This window comes from Leptonotus elevatus, chromosome 4 (genome assembly GCF_054856555.1).
Source record: "Leptonotus elevatus isolate MCC_2025b chromosome 4, RoL_Lele_1.0, whole genome shotgun sequence".
Classification (NCBI taxonomy): domain Eukaryota; kingdom Metazoa; phylum Chordata; class Actinopteri; order Syngnathiformes; family Syngnathidae; genus Leptonotus; species Leptonotus elevatus.
Window position 1 is genome coordinate 8342851 of NC_141242.1, and position 23519 is coordinate 8366369.

The 23519-nt window shown below is 39.4% G+C and overlaps 2 protein-coding genes across 5 annotated transcripts in view; one reads left to right on the forward strand and one right to left on the reverse strand.

Moving 5' to 3' along the window:
* Nucleotides 1-11026: 11026 nt before the first annotated feature.
* Nucleotides 11027-16169, reverse strand: c2cd4a (C2 calcium dependent domain containing 4A). 2 transcript variants are annotated; one of them, XM_086072887.1, is made up of 4 exons: nt 15662-16169; nt 14880-14968; nt 12640-12766; nt 11027-12561 (listed from the first exon to the last, which is right to left on the reverse strand). In XM_086072887.1, the coding sequence occupies exon 4, from the start codon at nt 12530-12532 to the stop codon at nt 11192-11194; it is 1341 nt and encodes a 446-aa protein (XP_085929013.1). In that variant the 5' UTR covers nt 12533-12561; nt 12640-12766; nt 14880-14968; nt 15662-16169; the 3' UTR covers nt 11027-11191. The 2 variants fall into 2 exon arrangements, with proteins under 2 accessions (XP_085929013.1, XP_085929012.1); XM_086072886.1 differs by having other exon boundaries at nt 12640-14968.
* The window catches only part of tln2b (talin 2b), a 116499-nt gene continuing 108432 nt past the window's right edge, over nt 15453-23519 (forward strand). For 2 of the 3 annotated variants that reach the window (XM_086072883.1, XM_086072885.1), the window contains exon 1: nt 15453-15648. The gene's annotated coding sequence lies outside the window, so the exon portion shown is untranslated. Of the gene's footprint in view, nt 15649-15928; nt 16185-23519 lie in introns of those variants that run through there. The other variant, XM_086072884.1, reaches the window with a different exon arrangement.

Sequence of the window (23519 nt, forward strand, 5' to 3'; positions counted from 1 at the left end):
GGTTTTGGTTTGTTTATTTCTTTGTTTGTTTGTTTCAGAAGATGAACACCTGTGAGTATTGTTACTGTAATATTGTCTTTCTGTGTTGCTGCACTGTTATTGTTTAAGTGTCAGAATCACTGCAGCATCAATTGTATTTGTTAGCTTGTCAATGATGTTCTGTTTTGGGCATTAACATTGTTAAGCGATTGTTTTAAATACACAATGTTTAAAATGGTTAATTCTGTTAACATGGCAATCAACTTATCTATTAATTACAATGAAATGTTCTTGTGTTCAATTGTTCAATTTCACTCTTAGAAAGTCCATTTGTGAGTACAGTGACATGAGATCATTTTTTGGTGTGCTATGAGTTTTTTTTTTTTTTTCCTCATTTAAAATGGTTCCTTGGATCAATAAAGGTTTGGAAGCAATTGATTATAATAAGATTGTGTACTGAAATATATTTTATATTTACTTTTATATTTAGATTACGTTCCTTCTTTTTCAAATGCTTTGAACTGTAAATTACAGTAGACTTCACTAACAATCTTGCCTCGTGTGACGCAGGCTACCAATTGTAGAGGTTGTTAAAAAAGAGTTGGGGCTCTCCCTGCTGGCCGATGCCAAAATTTGCAGGACCTACAATCTTATTTAAAAGAGGAAGAAGAAGTTAATATTTTTTCACCTGTATAGAAAAGTACAGAGGCCTCGTGGCCTCCTTCTCAAGGATGTTTTCTGGTGGCCAAGGAGACTTGAGAAAAATGGAGCCCCACCAAAAATAAACCTGTCTCACAAGATGCATGTGCACCAAGCCCTAAATTGGCCTATTTAAAGGAATACCGTAACCACGGACAGCCTTTGAATAATATTGACTCGCAAAGTGTACGAGGTCAAGGACAGGCTAGATGGAGAGCTAACTGGCATGAGAGTGATGGAAAAAGACTACCGGTTATGTTTCAGATTCACGCAAGTTCATGTAAAAAGTCTCAGACCGAAAGTCTCAGATTAGAATTTTTCAGTGTTTGGAAAAAAAAATGTTTGAGCGGTGAAGCAGAAAACACCATTATTCTGCGGTCATGTCTAATTATGCAGCATATAGCTTTATTTTGTATTCAACAGCACTGTATTTAAATGTTCTACTACAGTACATCACATATGTGCAAACATATGCGCATTAGGAGTTTACAGAAAAGCTTATTGAGTCAATAAATTCATCTTTTGGCACCATGATGTGAGGGAGTACAGTACACGTAAATAATGTGGTAACATTTGACTATTTTTGTTAATTAAATATTTTTTATTTTATCATCAATCCAAAAAATTTAGCAGCTAGCCCTCAGCCTTCTGAATGTTCATTATGTAACGCTGATATTTATTTATTTATTTTATGATTACCAAATAACAAAAGCAACAAAAGCCTGCTGCCGCACCAGCGGGGCGCTGTATCATGCTAGTGCATGTGTCGTGCATGTGAACAGGAAATTTGAAATAATTCCTTTGAACGCAAGATGGAAATAGCAAAAATAAATAACTAAAAAAATAAATAAATAAAAAACTACAAGATGGAAATAGCAAATGAAGAGAAGTGCTTTTGACGAGCTATTTCTAAATGAATGTGATTCAGATCCCATGCTTTTAAAATCAAAACCAGTGTCCATATATTTGATGTGGCTCCAAATATTTAAAGCATTCTCGACTCCGGTTGAGTATTTATCGAACACACACAGAATATTTGCTGCTTGTCTGCCTGAATCATTGCTGTCTTGCTGTAAAGCCTTGCGTACAACCAAGCACGCTATTCATATTCATGTGCTTTTTTTTTTTTTTTTTGCCGGAAGGCATTGGTGTCTACTAAAAATAGCAGAGTGAGAGAAAGGGTCTCATAGTGTGTTTCCTAGCATGCATGAGTCCTTGTCTCCATGATTGGTTGTGCACATGTGCCTCGGTGAGGAGAGCATACTTCATTTTCAGGCGCTTAAAATAATTACACTGGGCCAGAATAGAATAGATATGCAAGGTGCATCCCTTAATTTAGCTCATCTATCTAAGGTGTGCGTCATAACAGCTTTTGTTCATTAGATTCTAATCATTGAAGTCTTTAGAGTTTCCAGACAAAAATATGAACGTCCTCAGATCGTTTGTTCATTTTGATTTCTCATTGAGAAAATAGGTTTGAAGAGAAATTGCGTTAATGGAGGGATACCAGCAGATGGCAGCAAAGACCAAGTGTAGCCATTATGCAGCTCTGTGGATAATTAGTCTTTGTATGTTTCCTATTTAATGTCATATAAGTCAATATCAATTAAAAACAGTGCATATGGGTGTTGCTAGAGTATATTGTTATTATTATTATTATTATTATTATTATTATTATATTCATTTTTCAAATCCCTTTTGTAACACCCAAAGGCAAAAACATGATTATTTTGTAAAGTCAGAACGTTGTTGCAGCTCGTTAGTTGTACCGAATTTGTGGTCCATGAGTTGGAGTCAAAATTCTACGTGACAAACATTTCCTGCCATGTTGTTGGAAACCATTCTGAGCCAGATACTACACACTGATTGTTTCGGTCCTTCAATGAAGTGCCTCCAAGTGTATGCATGCCTGCATTAATGTGGCAAAGATGCAGGTCATTTCCGTTTTCCGCCCCCCCGCCCCTTTTTAAAGTCTGTGAAGCGGTGGCGGGGCCTGAGGCATGACGCTTGATTCTCTCAAATACGGACATGGAAACTGTGACAGAGGTTTGTGAGTCAGAGACAATAAGGCAGTGATTGTGAAAGATAATCTACGACATGAGGGATGGGCAATTTTATTTTATTTTATTTTGAAAATGAGATTTTCTGGATCTTTTCAATGAACTGAAAAAAATCACAAATATTAAAAAAATATTGGGGGGAAACAAATATGTGAATGTATCGATGCCAAATTGCAGATATGCATCGATTGTAGTTTTAAGTTGTATTATCACCATTCACCACTAGATGGCAAACATAGCTTTGTTGTACTTCTCTCCACGACAAACATAGTACCTAATTAATATTAACATTTCAAGTGAGTTGATTTTTTCTGCAATGAGTTCTTGCACCTAATGTCAGTTTGCTGCTCAACAATTTTGTGCCATTCTTAAATGGTTTTATGCAAGAGAACGTTTTGCACCGGGGAGAGAAAAAAAAATCCATCACGATATGTGCTTATTTTGTTGTTTTCTTCCCACCCTTTGTTGTTGGGTTACGATACGAGATCTTTAAAATAGCATTTTTGTTATACATCTTGTTAGGAAGTGCATGGTCATATTTGGCCCCCTGAGTAGCACTGATGAAAAATCGCGGGGCCCCTCCACTGTTTTAAGTTCCCCACCCCCCCCCCCCCAACCCTGACAAAGAAAGAAAACAAACTTCTTCAAGATGTTGCTATTAATGTGAGTGTGCCCATGTAAGTGTCCATATTCATCACGTCCAGCAAAGGGCAGTACTCTCATGAGCCAACATTGAAATTAAATCGCCCCACACAGAATGCCTGCTGCATGCAGGAGATTACATTTAAAGGCAATTACTGAGACTGACGCGTATCAGATATCATCTGATGTTTTAAAGCAGCCCTGCCAGACAGCTGTAGCTCTCACTGCTGCACATGATCCCATTGTGACATAAGTTCCACAGACCCTCCCACAACACGAGCTTTGTGTCTCATGTTTGATGATCGTTATGAGTGTGAGCCCCGTCACCGTAATAGCACAGACGCAGATCAGTGATTTACAACCATTGTGCTTGAAGCGCATTAGTATTCGTAAGAGATCCTATCTTAATTAGTCCAAATTATTTGTTTAGTACAAATAAACGGCAGGAGTGAAAAGTGACAGGCAGAAGTGATATATTTATGTTTATATGTCAATTGAAATGAGATCACTATTAATTCAATATGTACTGTATACTTCTGTCTAAACACAAGAACACAGCTGTGCAGCTGTGGGCTTTTTGAGGAATTGGGGGTAAGATTCGCAGATGCTACGCTTAGACTAGAGAGAAAAGGGGTCCTACAATAAGTCATTCAACAAGTGCAGTGGATATGACAAAGCTGTAAGTTAAAAGCGAAAGAAAGGCACAAATTCAAAATACATAGTTGCTGTAAGGCCTACTGTAACAATAGTTATATATATATCACATAGAACCTCAAAATTCTAAACTCCTCAAAGGTTATACATTTGTGAAACCAGACTGAATTTCGCTTATGGTCCCTTACTAGCTATTGCTAGCTGGCGGCTAGGAGGGTCCTCAAGATGGCCGACATTGGTCCATCCATATCAATGACACATGCATTTTTGTTTTTTGTTTTTTTCAGAGCCTTCCTTGGTGCTTCTCGTCTCATATGCCAGCATGTCTGAAAAACCAAAAACAAAACATTTGTTATAGATGGTGAAACCCAGACATTGGAGTCGCCTGTTAGCCTAATGTCATCTGCTAATGCTCACTGCTATCTAGCTAGCTGTCGACTGACTTTTGTTTTAGTGCTGTGTTGTAATTATTACAGAGTTCGGGTCATTCATGTTTGGAAGGCAGACAGTTTGCCCCCCCCCCCCCCCCCCCTCACAGATGTGCTCTCGACCTTTAACGGCTGTGCAAAATGAGCCTCATGTTGATTTTAAACCAACATTTAATGGTTAAACTCCGCTGTCTTTTTTGAGGTGAAGTCTCCGTGCCAAAGAGGTCGAAATGTTAGGTGCACTATCACACTCCAATTTAATTTGTTCTGTATCAGTCGCTTGCCCTGTACACAAGAATGGCAAACAAAGAGTCATCACGTAGCTCCTTTGTTTGCTTTTAACTGAACACACTGACCTGGGATCATGTTGTCATCTGTTATACCTGGTCGTTACATATTTAAAGCTGTTTATGTAGCAAGTTTGATTGATTTCCAGCAAGCCCAAAATATGTTACGAAGTCTAACCTAAATATATTTACGCAGACAACGTTTTGAAATGTTTAAATTGAGAACATGTAAATGTAGGCTAATCATGGCTTCCTCCGATACTGATATTTACAAGTCGCAAATCTTCTTGTTCATGTTACTCGACCTGCAACCGCGTAGCAAGTTAAAGCACATTGTGTGTATGAATAATTAAAAGAACTACAATATAAAAGTGCTTACACAATGTACTGACAGCTGGTGTTGGAGGGGAAGTAGCACTCGCACTTGAATTACTCAGACAAGAGCAGCCCGGATCAATGTGTGAGTCAAATAAAAGCATCTCACACATGAAAGGCAGGATCTCCATGCCCCCCCCCCCCCCTTGAAGCTGGCCCTTGTTGCCATGGGGTTGGGATGAAGGAAAAATAAAACCAGACAGACTCCTGAAGAGATATGACGTTAAAACCCAATGACCAACGCCTGATCGTGGCTTCCTCATGAACTGAAAAAGCAGATCAGGGTTGCAAGAGTTCAAACGTCACGACTGTGTTTAACAAGTGTGATTAAATGAGAGGAGGTCCGGTTCCATCTCGGTGTGGTTGTTTTGTAGCAAACAGATCATCACGCTTTGACTAAGCTTCAGAGGAATGAGTGGGTGGTGCTGCACAAGGCAGGTGTACAGATAATGCAATTTCAATCAATGGCATAGAGATAAGAGTAAGTTCCAGTAAATGTTTACATTAAAAACGGTAGCATTTAATTAGTGGACTACACTAGCTTTGAGCAGACTTATGTCAGGAATGGTTCACCCAGGGGGGACTGCTGTACTGATGCTTACAAATTCCCGAAATGAATTACCGACGATGTAGTGATTCACCTGCGTGACCTTCGTGCAGGTACTGTGGGTTCAGTTCCCAATCGGTGACGGCGTGGATGTGAATGGGGAATGGATGTAATTTAAGTTGTAGGTGCTCTGCGATTGACTGGAATCCAATCCATGGTCTAGTCTTCTTTTGCCTAAAGTGGTCTAGAACCGTGGTTCGCAACCTTTTTGCAGTGACGTACCCCCTGTGAAATATTTTTTCAGCTAAGTGGAAAAGCATTTGTGATTAAATAAAAAAATAATAAAACTGAGTGCTGTGCCATCATTGTCTGATATAGTAAACTTTGGAACTATTTGTATTTAAATGGTCTCTTGAACTATTTGGAAGGGGAAAAAAATATATAACTAAAATAGAGAGAGAGAGAGAAATTAATTAATTAATTATAAATAAAAGATGTGTGCACATACAAATTATTAGCAACATAAAGTGCCATATTTTGGGATCATAGTAAAGCTCTGTTCTCAAAAAGAAATAATTAACTGCATTTTAAATAAAGTTTTCAAGTGATTGACAGGTGATTCGAGGTGGCATAATGACAAGTTGGGTCAAACCATTCTGGTATGGGGGAAATGCTGGGTTTTTAGGACACTGAAATTGAATAGCCTACTGACTATATACACACGATATGCTTTTTGAACACATTTTAATGTATTTAATTTAATTTTATTTTATTTTGAGAACCACTGGGTGCAAAGCCCCTAACTGCTTCCTGGGTATAATAAGTTTCACCCTCGTTTTTAAGCCTAGGAAAGTGACCAGACAGCTGCGACAGTCACGGTCAATCACACAGTCTTCTTAGCGATCCATATGATAAACCAATTAAAAAGTAATTTAACTGTTAAACTGCTAACGCCTTTGTTTTCATCATACTCGAACGAGAACTACTTCCTGTTTCCTGGCCTACAAATGATGGGAAATGTAGTTCTCCTCGTTTAATACTGCGGTCGCTAGCCAGAACCAATGCAAGTTGAGTTTTTCTGCCAGCATATTTCCAATGTTACAATGCGGGATCGATGCGAGGTAAACGGCACAGCCAGCTTCCAATAGCTGCCGGGATCAAGCAAAAAAAAGGTTGGATAATGGTGGAGTGCATTGAGTTGCTTACAGTTGTTGAACTGTCAACCGAGATAGCATTTAGCATTTGCTTAAGTCATAACAACCAGATTGATCAGTGATTTACAGCAAAATTGTAGTGTGTCGTTTTTTGTTTTAATTTTGAAAATCTTGTCACCCTAGTGTTAAGAGTTAAGAATAAAATACAAAGGATACGTTTTGGGGAATATGTCTGTATAAAGTGTGCTATGATACCTCTTCTGTTTGTTGGGATTACATTTTCAAAGTCATTGTCAAATAGTTTACACATACGCTACGGCTTCCGTTATGTTAGCTGAACTTAACTTATATTAATTTGCTCAAGACATCAATGCTGTCAATAGTGTTTCACTAGCATTGACATTCTTGAGAGGTGTCGATGCTTTTTATGTGTCAGTCACACATAGTTTCATCTCCAGAATCATGTCCGCAACCTAACTTGTGACGTACTTTCTAATTTTTTTACTATGTGTGCTTGTTTACATTACTTGCGCTAATCACCAAAGCCGAACATGTTTGCCAATTTGAAGGGATAGCCATAAAAAGTGATCTCATGGCTCTAAAACAACTCATAGCACACAACGGTGACATCATGGAATATTTGTGTCCTCTCATTATTTAGGTCAAAATATGAAGCGTTTGTATGGTATTGATCAGCTTTTGTGTATACAGTGGATGTCAATATTGGTGTCCCGATGCCATCATGGTAACGACGACTCATTGTTTTCAAGCCGTTATCGCCCCAAATGTCAAGCAGCTCGCTGTAAGAAGAAAACATGAAACTGATTTAATCGGTCCCCACGTGTTTACACTGACTTTTAAGTGACGTTATTAGAAAACCTGGTAAAACATAAGCCCTGATAAAAGAGACCTGCCGTAGCCACAGTGTTGACATTAGAAAGTGGATGTGAGATATCTCCAGGGGAGGAGCCAAGTTTTTTTTTTTTATCTCAGCGCGACAATATTTTCACACTGTTTTCTAGCAACCAGAGAGGTTTGCCACAAATAGCGTGTCTGATATTTGAAAATAAATCTATAAAATGTCAGAATGTAGTTATTGTTTTTTTTCCCAGCTAATTGCTTTGTAAACATGCGTTAGTGATGGCAAAGGCATCCAGGTAACCGTGGGTAACCAAGCAACTGTTTTCAGATACTCAAGATTAAGCTGGTGTACTTCCCCTTTTGGTGCATTTACATTTATGACGCACAGATGTTTCCTGCAGATAATAGAATATCACTTCTCATGATCAGGTTTAAGTACCACACGTTGCCCTTTTGATCTATACAGACGGATGTTTATGTCTGAATATTGCATGTTTTTGTGCTTCATATAAAGATAGAGAGACCACAGTAAAATACATTCAATATCCTACAAAGGATGTGACTTTAATTTGTGCAAACACAATCTGTTGTAAGGTGCCGGTCAAACTCCGATTTTGACTCGTACAAATGTGAATTATAAGTAAATCACTGTCAATAGTAACTGGGGGGAAAAAACCGTCAAAGACATAAATTAAGCGTGATTGAGTTGCATCACAAATGAACCTCTGGTACACTATGTCATTTAATGGACGATATGCACAGCAACACATTTTTTTCTATTGATGGCAAGTAAGATCAACGTAGCTAAAACCAATGTACCGGCCTATTTTCAGAGTGTAAATCAGTGGAAATCCCTCAGATAGTATCAGTGGTCGAGCAGCAAGGTGAATCACAGGTTATTTACGTTTATTACAGGTATTTCACAGCTGAGGCAACACTCAGCTGAAAAGCGTCCAGGAGGATCCGCCTCCACAAAGGAACCGAAAACACATCCTGTGAAAAGAGCTATTGTTGAGAAATGCATGCTGTCGCTTTGTATGGCCCGTGTTTCTTGTATTTTGTCAGATACATGCTTCTCCTATCTATTGCTGTAACACAAAAGCTGATTTATCGGGTCCATGTACTGCAGAAAGACAATCCCTCATTTCCATCACAATAGCTGAGGCTGGATTGCGGCTGCGTGAATGATTGGTACAGAGGGAATGAAAGTGGATCATGACAAGTTATTTTTGTCCTTTTCGCAAATGCTATCCAATATACAATTAAGTATTTGCATCACAAAATGTGTGTCATTATCGCCTTCCAATTAGTCTATTATTTTTATGACACAGATTAAGTAGAAATAGATATTTACATGCAATAATCACATTATGCTGTGTCATTACCGTGTGGTGTCAGTTTTCTATCACAGCATTTCCCAGCCTTGCGGGCAAGCTATTAAACATTAACCAGCAGCTATAGCGGCGTCTTCCAAGCCTGCACTTTATTGCCGCAAGCTGCAGGATATGTTTGAAGTGTACATGTACATTAGGCTCTGCGGCCCTGCTGAGTTGTTCAAACATATAATACCATGCGTGTGTATATTGCTCTGCGATATACTTAAGTCCTCTGAAAATAATATAATTGAAAAAGAACAACCTGGTTATATTTCAGTCTGTCAACCATACTCTTATGAAATGCTTCATTTGATATTAGGTTCTACGGAAGCATTCACTTGGGGACTCATTTTTAGTTTTTTTTGTGTAATTTTTCCCCCCTATTTTTTTCTGTTTTACTGTTTTTCTCTGTAATTTTTTTAACAAGAAATTATTCAGAAAAACAGAAAAAAAATATCCAGCAAAGCAGGGGGAATTTTTTTTTTAAACAAAAAAACAGATAAAAGATTATTCTGAAAATCAGAGCACCAGCTTCTATTGGGAGTTCAGAGGTTAAAAAAAAACAAAAAAAGTCCAAAAAACAAGCTACTTTGTTTTTCTGAATATTTTTTTCCCTGATTTTTTGAATAATTGTTTCCCGTTTTTCTGAATATTTTTTTTCTGAGTAATTTTTCCAAATAACTAAAAAAATGACACAAAAAACAAAGCCCCCCCCCCCCTTGAACACCCCACCCCTCTTTCCCCAAGTGAATGCAATAAGCTTCCGTATCTTGAAATGTGATGTCTTTTCCAAAAGTGACCCAAAATACCCAATAATAAAATGATTTAAAGCAATATTTGTGTACACTTGAGGCTTTTCGGGTTCAAATGTGACCCGTATCTATAACAATGAATTTGTGATTTACCAGTGTATGTTCTTATATTGATGCCACTATGCTTTAATTATGTGCTTTAATGCTCTGTTGCCGATAGCAACCAACTTCATCCACTTGAACCTTGCTCCCTGGAATTATCACCTGAGACGGACAAGGCCGTCAATAAGCGAAAGGGGCCCCGTGTGGTCTTATTCACTTTTCAAATGTAATTTTTAACAAGTAAGACAAATGGTGGAAAGTGTCATGTATTGTGATAAATACAGAATAGTAGTTTGTTCAATCTAAGATCAAATGTGTGTTGTACTTTGACTCGTATTTGGGTTGCTTTCACAGGAATTGGTCTGTGTTAAAAACAAAATACATAAGCAATTGGGGGTTTAAAAAAAAAATCCCTACAAAGGTTTCTGGTTTCTAGTGATATTTTCAATCAGAGTAAAAGGTCAGGATGAAAACAACAGGCTTAGGGAGAAACATGAGACTATTGTTTTCTCAAACCTGATGCAGCAGCCATTTTAGTACAGCTAAACATTAAAGCAGAGATGCAATTATATTTGTATTACAATTTAAAAAATGTAGGATTTTTTTTCCTGTTGGCTTTACCTTTTTTTTATTAGCTAATATTTGACTTATAAAACTACTTTTTATTTTCTAGTGATTCCATATTTAATGAGGTTTTCAAGGAACAACACTGAATTGAATGTAAACCAAGTTGATGTTTCTCATCATTTATTCATTAAAAATATCGTCACATTACAAAAAAAAATGTCAATAAATAATTTAATACCTTAAAATGGAAGCCAATCGTAAACATTTCTTGACAATAATATATGTGACCTCACTAGTCTAAACATGACGTTTTTGGAGTATGCGTTATGAAGCAAAATCCAGCCATTTTTATCCATCTCAGGGGGGCGGCCATTTTGCCACTTGCTGTCGACTAAAGATGACATCATAATTGCTCAGGGCTCAGGCAACAACCAATCAGAGCTCACCGGTTTTCTGAAGCCACGCTGTGATTGGTTGTTACCTGAGACGTGAGCAACATTGATGTCATCTTCAGTCCACAGCTCGTGGCAAAATGGCCGCGCACTGAGATGGATAAAAACAGCTCGATTTTGCTGCTTAACTCATATTCCATTAACGCAACATTGACCCAGAATACCATATTTAGGATAGTGAGGCTACATAGAACATTATTGTTAATACATTTTTGGGGGGTTGACTTCCTCTTTTTTAACAACATATTTGGAAGTACTAATGGCTTAAGGTGACAATGCTACGAAGAGGCAAATCACAGCAACCCAGCAGATAGTCTCTTTTAAGGGTGGACATTTTGTTGACCACTTTGAGGCGAAGGGAGCGCGCGCTGAGGTCTTCCTCGGAGATGCCGTCGAAAAAGAAATCTTCGTTGAAGATGGGATTGCGGCTCTTCCGGATGACCGTGCTGCGTTGCTTCTGGACTTTTCCCGGAGACAGTGAGATGCTGACGCTGCAGTTGATGATCTTGGAGTCGACGGACAGAGGGTACAGACCCTCGGCACTGATCAGCCGGACCCTCAGTCTTTGGTTGTCTGGGCAGTACTCTGCGGAGAGTCTCAGGCTGCCGTCCTTCCCTATCGGCACCATTCTTTCTTTCAGGGCCCGCTCCCTATGCAGGGTCACATCCACGGGGAAGATAGTCGGGGGCGCCAGACTATAGCAACTGGGGCGGCTCTCGCCTACGCCCTCCGATGCCCTCCTCATCACGTTGGGACTGTTGTCAGTCGAGCTGCCTTCGTCTGTGGACAGGGAATCGTTCCTGGACACCGTGGCTTTCCTCATGTTCCTCGATAGCAGCAGTTCATGGCTCAGCGCCTTGAAGAGGGATGACTTGGCGGGGCATCTGGTCAGGAGGGGCGAACTGAAGGGCGACGACTCCGTAGAGGACGTCGTGTCGCTGTCCGGGGCCGCCTGCCAGTTGAGATTGTGTCCCCTCGGGGAAAGTCGGGAGGACAGAGTGTTGAGGCTAAAGGAGGACGGCGAGGACAAGGAGGGTGAGGTGGCTTTCGAGCAGGTGGCGGATCGGCTCCTGGGCAACAGCAGGGGGGAGGAACCCGGATCGGAGTGGAAGAGAGACTCCTTCCTCCTGGTGTGAGGGCTCTCCAATAAGGTGCAAAAGCCGTAGCAGGTCTGTGCTTTGGCCATATGGGGGAGGGACAAGGCAGCCTGGCTTTGAGGATCTGCGTTGGTTGTCTCCTCATCGCTACAGCCGTCGTAGGGGCCCTCATCCACGCTCTCCACCTGGATTATGTGCGGGTTGAGGGGCTCATGGTGCACCAATTCCACCTCGGCCTTCTCACAGTGGCTCGCTTTGGCAACACGAGCAGCTCGGCCGTGATCCGTATTTTTGAGCTCCTGCAGGGACGGAATGGTGGGCGGTATGCAGAACTCTGGGATGTTGTCAGGGGTGATGACATTCGGGAAGTGGGAAATTCTTTTGTGCTTGTCCGATTTTTCCCCAAACATGATGTCGCTGATCTTGAAGTTGAATTCCGTTGATGACATGGGCAGGATGGAGCTCTCCATTGAAACACGGATCTTCTCCGCTACCCACATAGATGTGCTGGTTGAATTCTTGAAAGTCACTACAATTGATAGAATACACGTCAGCATAAAATATCTATATTTTAAAAAAAATAATAATTGTGGAATCATTGCCTTACCTTGTATTGATAAGATACAGATTTCCTTGTGCAGGATTAATCGAAAGCTCCAGATAAAAGGTCAAAGTGCAGTGAGAAATCTGAGAGTCTGTTTTAGACAGCAGACGGCGGTTTTGAACATCTGGGTCTGTTTGAGGGAGGCAGACAGGTTAAATCAAGCACGAAAGCAGTGAATGTAAAACACACCCCCTGCACTCCTCTCCTCTCGCTTGATCCTCCCTCTCTTCAGTCCTCGGCCACGGTTGCCATGGAAACATCCCAAAGCACAACACAGCTCCTGATTGGCCATTGTTTTCCCAAATATTACATACAATTTGATATTGTGTCATGAGACATGACGAGATGAATGACTGCGTTTATATTGAAATGTATTTGTAGAGATAAAACTCTTGAGTAGTCCAAACTGGCATTTAGGCAACCATCTGATTTAGATCGGCAACATCATCTTTGGAAGCATATGTCTTTGTTTTAAGCTCAAACGAAGAAATATAATATTACTCAAACCCTCATTTCGCTTGAAAAAATAAAACATAACCAAAATACTAGAAGAGCTCACAATATGATACATTCCATTTCCAATGTCATAAAATCTGTCCACTCTTTACAGTTTAAACAAACAAAAAAAAAGTTTTATCTTTATTGAATGAAAGGGTTTCAAATTAAATGCGTTTGTCAAAAAAAGACATACTAGATGTTACAAGAAACTGCTGTATGCATTACAAATCTATTGTCAATGCTTGCCCTCTTGTGGTGGCACAGATACTGTCACGGTTGTGTGAAACTCAATACGACACGGTGGACTTTATGTCTCCTGACCAACATACACAGTCTCCAGAAAATCTTACTACTAACACAACAATCAGTTATTCCTCTGCCATGTTAAAAATTACATTTGAAAAGTGAATAAGACCACACGGGGCCCCTTTCGCTTATTGACGGCCTTGTCCGTCTCAGGTGATAATTCCAGGGAGCAAGGTTCAAGTGGATGAAGTTGGTCGCTATCGGCAACAGAGCATTAAAGCACATAATTAGAGCATAGTGGCATCAATATAAGAACATGCACTGAAGAGCGAAAGTTCTACGAAATGTTTTCTAAATTGCGATTGTGGGAACATAGTACTCATGCATGGAACCTGGATACTCTTGTGCATATACTGTAGTAAAAAAAAAAATAATGGCCGCTACAGCACATACACAAAGTTATCACCTTTAAAGTACTTTTCTGTTCATTCAAACAGACTGATGATTAATGAAGTCAAATGCTAACTCGTTCATGCTTGAATAGAACAGAAATACAATATGATATGAATAATAATAATAATATCATCATATGAAAACCCCAAAAGGCTTCACTTAAAACAAACAAACAATAAAAGACAGGAGCAAATAAGAACTATATGGCAACAAAGAGAAATTTAAAGGACGCTAGTACAATGAACAGAAAGAGGTTGCTTTAACGCATGGTCAGGCTACAATCTGATTGGACGATTCAAGGGGGTGTGGCTAAAGACACCAGGTGAAAATACTGTACTGTACATGACAAGCAATGTTGATCTTTCTATTCCAGGATCTTTACTTTATGTTATTTTATTTTTCTATATATATATTTTTTATCATTGCTTTAAATCTGAATGTCAAGCAGCAGAGTAAAGTGCAATTCCTTGCACTTAGTGTAGGCATTTATATTAAAATGACCCTTAAATACATTTGGTGAAAGCAAAAACATTTGACTCTGGAAAATATTATATATGCTGCTAATATTCAAGTGCATGTAACATTACAATATTTCAACCACCTATCAGTTGTATTTGATTTGATTTGATTTTAAGCACCCTTAATAGGGTCGCAGGTAAGCAGAAGACTATCCCAGCTCCAGCCTGGACTTGTAATCGCAGTATTTCAAAAACAGACTACTAAAATTAGTCACCCGATCTAATTTAGTATTTTAGGATAATTAAAAAAAATATATATATCTTAATAGTCCTGTTTTAGGGTAGAACCTCTGTTTGTTTAATTCAAGTTGAGACAAAGAATCCATAATCAACCCTGTGTTGTTGTAATGCTCAGAATACTGTTAGATGCATGGATATATTAAACCCATATGATGACATGTATTTTTGTTTTTTTAAACACACATTACATTCCCTAAATTGGAAATTGAACTCAAACTCTACATGCAAGGAAAGGTCAGAGTGAAATTGGCGTTCAGGGGGACTTGCGTGTGCCATGCTCAAGGGCACCTCGGCAGTAGCCAGGAAACAGACGATCTTCTTGCAGGCAACTCCTTTTGTCTGGCTCCAAAGCTTTAGTCCTTAAAGATGATTCTATACTGTAATAAAAATGAAAATGCATAAAATGTAGTAATAATGATCCTAATCAATTATTATTGGTATTTTTTGGTTGTTCAAATGACATTTGTAATAATGCTCGCTGAGGGTGGCAGTTCATACGGGACTCCGGCAGGGGGAGGTATACAACCTTTTTAGTGTGACACGTCCACCCACAAAGATGCTAGGATGTTGTTTGACACATCAAATATATTCGATGAGTTACCCCCGAATTAAATCTGTACCCCACTAGAGGAGCATGTTTTTGAATTAAATGAAATTAAAAAAAGAATATGAAACCCCTCGTGGCATCTTTGGTGAATTGTAACCTGTACGCTGCAGGGTGTCACCTCTTTTATTTGGATCATCACAGTTCTGGCAGGTGCATTTTTTTTTCCACATTCAGTCAAATGTGCCAGGGTACGCGTATGCATCACGTGACCCAACTTGACTACATTCCAGTAAAAGAAATGTCGCCGTGTGCCTCCTCTCAGTGATGATCAGTACGCACATACACGCGCTCCTCTTCCTCATCTCTGCATGTGTAGATGGTTAAGGAGGGGCTTGATGATGATGAGGAGCGTGTGCGTGTCTGAATGCGTGTGAGCGCGCGTGCGCGCGACGTGTGTGTCGCCTCGCGGTGAGCTCGCTTGCTTTCAACAGAGACGCGGACCGACAGCAGGTAGGAAACTCACCTTCGCTCTTTTCCGCGGAAGGTTCGGCGAAGTCCGGTGCTTTTTTTTTCTTTTTTCCGCACATTTGGACTGGAAACATGTCATCCTCCTCTTCGCCTGCAAACGACCTCTCCCCCGCGCTTAGCGGGCTTTTAATGGCTCACTTCAACGCCGGCAAGCGCGCTCTCGATTTGGATCTAACCGTCGCTCCATTACAATCTTGAAGCCTCTCAAGTGGGTTTCTTCACCGAATTTGAGGACTGCCCGCTTTTTGACACGCGAATATATGAGTGACCTACTTGTTTTCTCGTCGCATTTTGCAAGTGTAGTGCGAGTCCTCAGCATTTGGTTCGAGGCGAAGCGGCGGCGCTGGCAGCTCCTCAGCATCCTTCGCTGCCCTGCACAAGAAATGTGTCACGGTTTACTAACTTGGACTTGACCTGGATGCCGTGTGGATGGCAGTTGACATTTTGGCCGCGTTGGTTGCAGGCTTGTGTACTGATGTGACCGGCGATTTAAGGTGTATTGGTGTCAAGTTTGAAAGGTGGGCAAGCACGTCCGCCTCAAAGAGTTCTGTTCGAATCTGTGCTCCGGATCGCGAGGGTTTGAATCCGGTATGCCAGCTTCCTCGCGCGTTACAAAGACTACGCATCAGGAGTGTCAAACTTGGTTTCCCTCAGAGGGGCTGTTATGAATGTGAAATAGATATATATCAGACAAATTGTTGGATAGTTGCGAACGACACGTTGCGCTAGTGGTTAGCACGTCCACCTCACAGTGCTGAGGCTGGGGGCTTGACCTTCATCTGTGGAGTAGTGCATGTTCTTCCCCCCGTAATGCTCGTGGGGGGTTTCTCTGGGTACCAACATGGAAGTTATGTAAACAGAAGACTCCAAATTGTTCTTAGGTGTGATGCAAATGGGAGAGGTTGTCTGTTTTCGATTTGGCTACAGAGTTGAGCAGGAATCCTGACACAAGATTTTTTTAGCAGGCCACTTAAAATGATTGGAGGCCGGATCTGGCCCCCAAGCCTTGAGTTTGACAGACGTTGGGCTGTTACTATTGAATACTTTCAGAATCAATTAGGGGTGTGAATTGCCTAGTATTTGGCGATTCGATTTGTATCCCGATTCATAGGTCACGATTCGATTCGATACCGATTAATCCCGATACGAATCTGTAAATGGATTATTGCGATATTTTTTAACTAAAATGTAGAAAGTACTAATCAGTAAACTTGTACATGTACATTGTAAGATTTGTATGAAAATGTATTTATTTATCTGAAAATTCAGGCTTACAACTGAGACACTGCATTTAACAAACAGGTTGCAGTCTGTTGAACAGCACTGAAATTAAATATTAAGGCTTAATGTTCCATTAATATAACATTCTTCCATGCTTAATGTGTGAATCCTTACCCTAAGTAAAACGTTTTGATGAATATTCCCATAAAAAATTTATGTTTAAAAATCGATTCGGCCGCATGTCGATTCGAGAATTGCGCGCTGTAATATCGCGATATATTGCCAAATCGATTTTTCTAACACCCCCAGAATCAATTATACAACAGGGTTTTTTTTCAATTAGTGTTTTTTTTTTACCCAATTGTGTGTATTGTTCATTTTATATTGTTAATTGAGGTGAAAACAACAACGTAACAATTAAGCAATACACACAAGAGGGAGTGATGTGCTCACCAAACCTTTTTAAACTGATTCCGTTAACGGTTTGGTTATTGTTTCTCAAGGTAAAAGCAGATGTTTGCAAATGTGATTAAATGACGGACTACCAAAATCAGAGAATATTCACTTTTCAGAGGCTGAAATCAGACGATTCGGACCATTTTTATTGAAACAATTGCTCTAAATGATGATTCGATTATTAAAATGATTGTTAAATAATTTGATAATTGATGAGTCCTTTAAACAATGAATTTGGACACCGCTCGGATTATCAGAGAGCACAGAGTGCGCCACAGTTTGAGTATGGAGGATGTCCATATTATAAAAGAGAGACACGTCTTGTGAATTTCATAACTGCCGTACTGTAAACATTAGGGGTGGGAATCTTTGAATGTCTCACGATTCGATTTTTTTGGTGTGCGATTCGATTAAGAACCGATTTCTTTTATTGGAATAACTTGATCGGGACTTTTCTTTTCTACTCTCTAATGTGGCTACAACTTAACAGTGTATTAGACCGCGTGGAACCACACTGCCCCTAAGTGGCCAAATCGGGTACAACATCAACAGCGCTTCCAATAAAGGCACACACAACCAAAAGGAAGACAGTATAGAATAATTTAAATAAAATTGATTTTGGGACATTTAAAATCGATTCTGAATCGTACTAAATGAGAATCGCAATTCTTATGAGAATCGATTTTTTTCTGGGCACACCCCTAATGAAAACCCACCTGGTCTGTCTGTTCCTTGTTGCTGCTATGGTCACATCATTTTATGTTCCCTTTTGTCCTGAGTTTATCCCTGTGTTACGTTGAACCTTGTTTTGAGACTTTATTTAGCACTTCCCAGCGTGTTGTTTTGCCACTTACATCGAACCATTTTTTGCCACCATGGCCAACATCAATCAGTGAACAATTACTTTTGATATGCTGAAATCAGAGGATTTGGACAATTATAAATTAAGAAATGGCTTCAAACGATGACTGGATGACTAAAATAGTTGCCGATGAATCAATTCATTTTGACAGCTCTATACTTCATATAACTTCATGAATTACTTCACCATCACCACAAAAACAGCCTCAACCTCCTCACAGGCTTGAACATTGCATGTCAACCTGTGCTTGATGCAGCTGATTTGACACGCTTTATGATTTCACTAAATTTAGATTTAGTAGTGCCGCACATTGTGTCCTTGCTGCGGCATAAAAGCAAACATACACACGGCACATCTGTTATTTACAGCCAGGACAGCTATACATTAATCCCACTGACAATGCCGCTCATTTCAATGATAGTAAATAGGTTTCAGAGAAGCTTTGCGGCAGAATTTAATCTCAGTATTATTTTTGGGTCACATTTTGACAGTCTTCTATTTAACATATTACAGACAAATGCAAATGTGGGGTCTTGCCTGGTAGAGTTACAGCCCATATACATGTAGGTTCTCTTTGGTAATTGGATTCACTTTTCAGGAAGAAATGTGGGAGGATGGTCGTCTGTCTTTCCACTCACCAGCCATTTTATTTGGTAGCTTCAAGGCTAGCAATGCTAAGGTTTGATTGACACCGGCAAAAAGTATTACAGGATGAGGATGGTGTGGTTATGGTTTGCAGGTTTGTGGCGTGAGCTGTTTCTTAACTCAGTCACTGCCATTGACGGCTATAGACGTAAAAAAATTCAAGTGAACAATTTCTATTAGTTAAAAAAAAAATCATAATTATTTTTTATGAAATCCTAAAATCGTCTGAAATTTTTTAAAATATATATTTTTAATTAGGGGCGTCAGGTTTTCATACTCTTGTTAACAAAAGTGGGGGGAAAATGTTAAACTAATAGAAATAGTTCAAATGAATTGTTGACGTCTATAGCCGTCAATAGCAGTGAATGAGCTAAATGCCAGCTACAAATATTGCATCATTACATTGTCCAGTTAAACCTAATGTTATAACTCCAGGCATAGGCCCCAGCAAAATAATGATCACGGATGGATAGTACATTAGCGCTTTAATTAACTTACTGCAGCTTGAGAGTGGAGCACAAATGTTACATTGTTTTAGCAACAAACGGTTCAAACAGAGGTTGTGTGTTTTGCAAGATTTCTTCACCGTGCTACCGTGAAGCTCCAACATTACTTTATTCCTACACCGGGTGGTTGCTTTCCACCCAGCAGACTTACAGTATCACTTGAGGGAGAGCCTTTTTCTCAAATGGTCCTCCCACCCGAGATCCGGAGCCTTAAAGCTATCCGAGTCGCAGCTGTTTGCATCCTGCTGAGACAGCGTGAGCTTCCTCGCTTGCATCACTCGGGTAGAATGCGCCAGATTTGACTTTCATCTCTCCCACAGTCCTAGTATCCTTGACTTGACCCTGGATTTCCAGGAGATGACGTCACAGTAGAGAGGAACATTTTTTTTTCAGTTAAACACAGCAGCCCAAATGAAGTGTCATGAAATTCAAACACCTCAGAGGTCGAGTCATTTGGAAAAGTAGAAGCCTCGAAACTAAACTCCACAAGTGCACTTTGCTTATTAATCATGTTTTATCGTGCGCTTGGGTTCGATTTACTTGACAGGGAGTTGAAAAAATGGGATAACAGCTATGCTGAGCGAAATGTGAAGAGACTTCAATCGCCCTCTGCAACGTTGTCCTTCAGGCAAGTTAAAAAGTGATTTTTGTGTTTTTAAATGCGAACAAACTGCAGTTAATTAACACATTCACTGCATTGGACGTTAATATTTGTCTGCTGGAATCCATCCATTGAATACTATAGGAGTTGTAATCACGAACAGATCCCTGTAGATGGCAGGGCTGCCTCTCTTTGGATTTGACATCAGAACTATTTTTGTACTTTTAGGACAGTTAAGAAAAATAAAATGTGCTTGTACCTGAAATCTCAACTAATCGTCAGCATCCAGGAATGGCTTGTTTTTTACTTTAGATGTTGGACAGTAGGTTATAAATAGGTTTGGCATGTTCGACCGCAACATTTACCAATAGGTTTACTAGGGGTGTGCCAAAAAATCTATTCTCATTTAGTACGAGTCAGAATCGATTTTAAATGTCCCAAAATCGATTTTATTTCAATTATTTTATACTGTCTTCCCTTTGTTTGTGTGTGCCTTTATTGGGAGCGCTGTTCATGTTGTACCCGATTTAGCCACTTAGGGGCAGTGTGGTTCCACGCGGTCTGATACACTGTTATTGTTGTTGTGGCCACATTAGAGAGTAGAAGAAAAAAGTCCCAATCAAGTTATTCCAATAAAAGTTGTTTTTTTTTGCAGCATGGAGCCGTTCTTTTGAGTGATAAAAGTGCCGCGAGTAGCGCGCTAATTAGCATTAGCAAGTCAGACTGGAGTAGATCATTACGATTCTTTGAACATCTATGAATTGAAGCAAAAACCATTGTCAATCAAATCATTTTGAATCAAAAATCGTTCTTAATCGTAAATCGATTCTGATCGAATCGTGCACCCAAAAATCAGAATCGAACCGAATCGTGAGACATTCATCCACCTAATTTTATTAGAATTTTCAAACATTCTGAAAATAAACCTGAATGAAAACGCTAGAAATTCGGGGTGGGGGGGAGCCTAAAATTAGAAAAAGAGTTTGGCATGAATTTTTCAGTGTATCGACAAAAGTAAAATGCAAATTTTAGCTATACACTGTAAAAAAAATTAATAAAAAAAGTAGGCAGTTTTACGACGGCGTATTAGCGGGTAGGGGCAATATTCAGAGAAAAAAAGTTTCTGAGTTTTTTTCTTTCAAATCTGCCACTTATGAAGTCGCAAATTTACAAAGTGTTTGCTCTCTCTCCAAAATGTGCAAATTTTGCGACTTTATAATTTTTTTTACCGGAATATTGCCCCCACGCTCTAAAAATGTTTTTATACGTGGCCCTAATACGCCGTCGTACAGTTTAACACAAGTCTTTCTTGAAAATGAAGCTGTTTGCATACACCAATGAATTATTATCAAAATAATTCCGTATGATATCATACAAAAATATTCCAGTTGTGATGCATGATTTTCTACTGAATTATTGTTGGAAAAGGCAAGCTCACATTCCTCTGCAGCACTCATTACAAAGTGATTGTCCTCTCAACTGGTGTTCCGTCATCAAAAACACATTCCTGGTTGGAATTCCTCAGAATATTCAGCTGGAGGGTGGGAAGTAAGCTTTTTTTTTTTTTTTTTTTTTTTTTTTTTAACGAGTCACTGGAGAATGTGATTGTTGAACCCTATTTAATGCATGAGCGTGTAGGAGGTGGGAACTCAAACAGCCCATGCCGTCGACGTGACCCCGCCTCTTATGTTTACGGCTGAAATAGATCTGTCCTGTGGTGTTTTTTTCACTGCTGTCTCTGTGATCACTTCAGGGCCTGGCCCTCTTCCAGAGCTTTCTCTACACAACAGCGGTTAGATGTATAGACGCAGTCTGCCACTCTCTCTCCCCCCGTTGCTCCATCAATCGGAATTCACGATTTCCTGTGTATTTCCCAGCAGATGAATGTGGCAGGCAGTCAATATATTGCACACAGGCCATTTTCTTTCTTATTAGCAACCTCTCTCGACTTTCAGGTTTTAAGTGTGGTCACGTTTGTAATTGAAGATGTTAGTTTGTACTAAAATTAAACCATATTCAATTGTTATTATTATTTAAATAGAATCAATATTTCTGGATTGGACAGAATGGTTAGAACTGCTGTTTGCTATGGTTTTTTACCCGGACATGTCCCCTACCTGACCTACAAAAAGTGCTAGAAACAAATAAAACGGTCTGAGTTTTCACTACCTAGGTCAGCGTGTATTCTTCCATTGTGCCGTGGCTTGTGTTTCTGTTTTCAGTCCTGCCTTCTTGCTAGGTATACGACTATATGTATACATATAAACAGTTTTAGCCAAGAGATCATTGGGAACCCATGCGGGCAGGGGAAGACAGCTCGGGGGTCCTTGCTGGTCTTAGTGTCATTTTTAACCTCAGAAACAGGAAATAATGTGAAAACGCGATGGAGAAATCAATGTATTCAAGTTGGAGTCGTTTAATGTTTAGTGGCAACGTAAGATGGCCGCCACGCATGCAAGTCATTCGTGTACTGTAGACCAAGATTCCTTGGTCAACAAACCAATATTCTGTTCAGTGGATGTACCCAGATACGCATTTATATGACCGAGTATTCTGGTTAGAAAAGGGGTAACCTATTAAAACACATTTACATGGCCTTTCAAAACCCAAATATTGCCAATATATATGGGTTTGGAAGAGTTGTATTTACACACACACACACACACAAAGCCTCGAGTTGAACTAAACAAACCCAAATTTGACTTCAACACTAAAAACAGTTGGGTCAAAAGTAACCCAATTATGGATCAAAAATGGACCGATCGATTTTTTGACCCAATTTTTTTGACCTAAGTAAAGGATCTGACCAATATTTGTGAGTTGTTTTACGCTAAAAGACCCATTTCTTGACTCAAAGTTGGGTCAAATCAACCCAAGTAGAGGATCGGTCCATTTTTGACCCATAGTTGGGTTATTTTTGATGCGTGTAAACATATGCTCTACGTTTTTATGTAATTAACGTATTTTACGTTAGGAAAAAACATGATAACACACCACCTAACAAAAATGCCACAAAAAGTGGATACACGTTCTTCTGCCATATATACATTGTAATGAGTGCTGCAGAGGAATGTGAGCTTGCCTTTTCCAACAATTATTCAGTAGAAAATCATGCATCACAACTGGAATATTTTTGTATGATATCATATGGAATTATTTTGATAATAATTCATTGGTGTATGCAAACAACTTCATTTTCAAGAAAGACTCGTGTTGAACTGTACGACGGCGTATTAGGGCCACGTATAAATAATTTTTTAGAGCGTGGGGGCAATATTCCGCAAAAAAATATTTTTTATAAAGTCGCAAAATTTGCACATTTTGGAGAGAGAAAAACTTTGTAAATTTGCGACTTTATAAGTGGCAGATTGGAAAGAAAAAAACTCAAACTTTTTTTTTTCTGAATATTGCCCCTACCCGCTAAAAAATATATATTTATATGTGGCCCTAATACGCCGTCGTAAAACTGCCTACTTTTATTTTATTTTTTTACAGTGTATAGCTAAAATTAGCATTTTACTACTTCATAAAAACTATTTTTCACCGAATTTCTAGCGTTTTC

Coding starts and splice junctions, on each gene's coding strand:
- c2cd4a (XM_086072887.1), bottom strand. CDS start 12,532: ATGTGGGTAGCGGAGAAGATCCGTGTTTCAATGGAGAGCTCCATCCTG.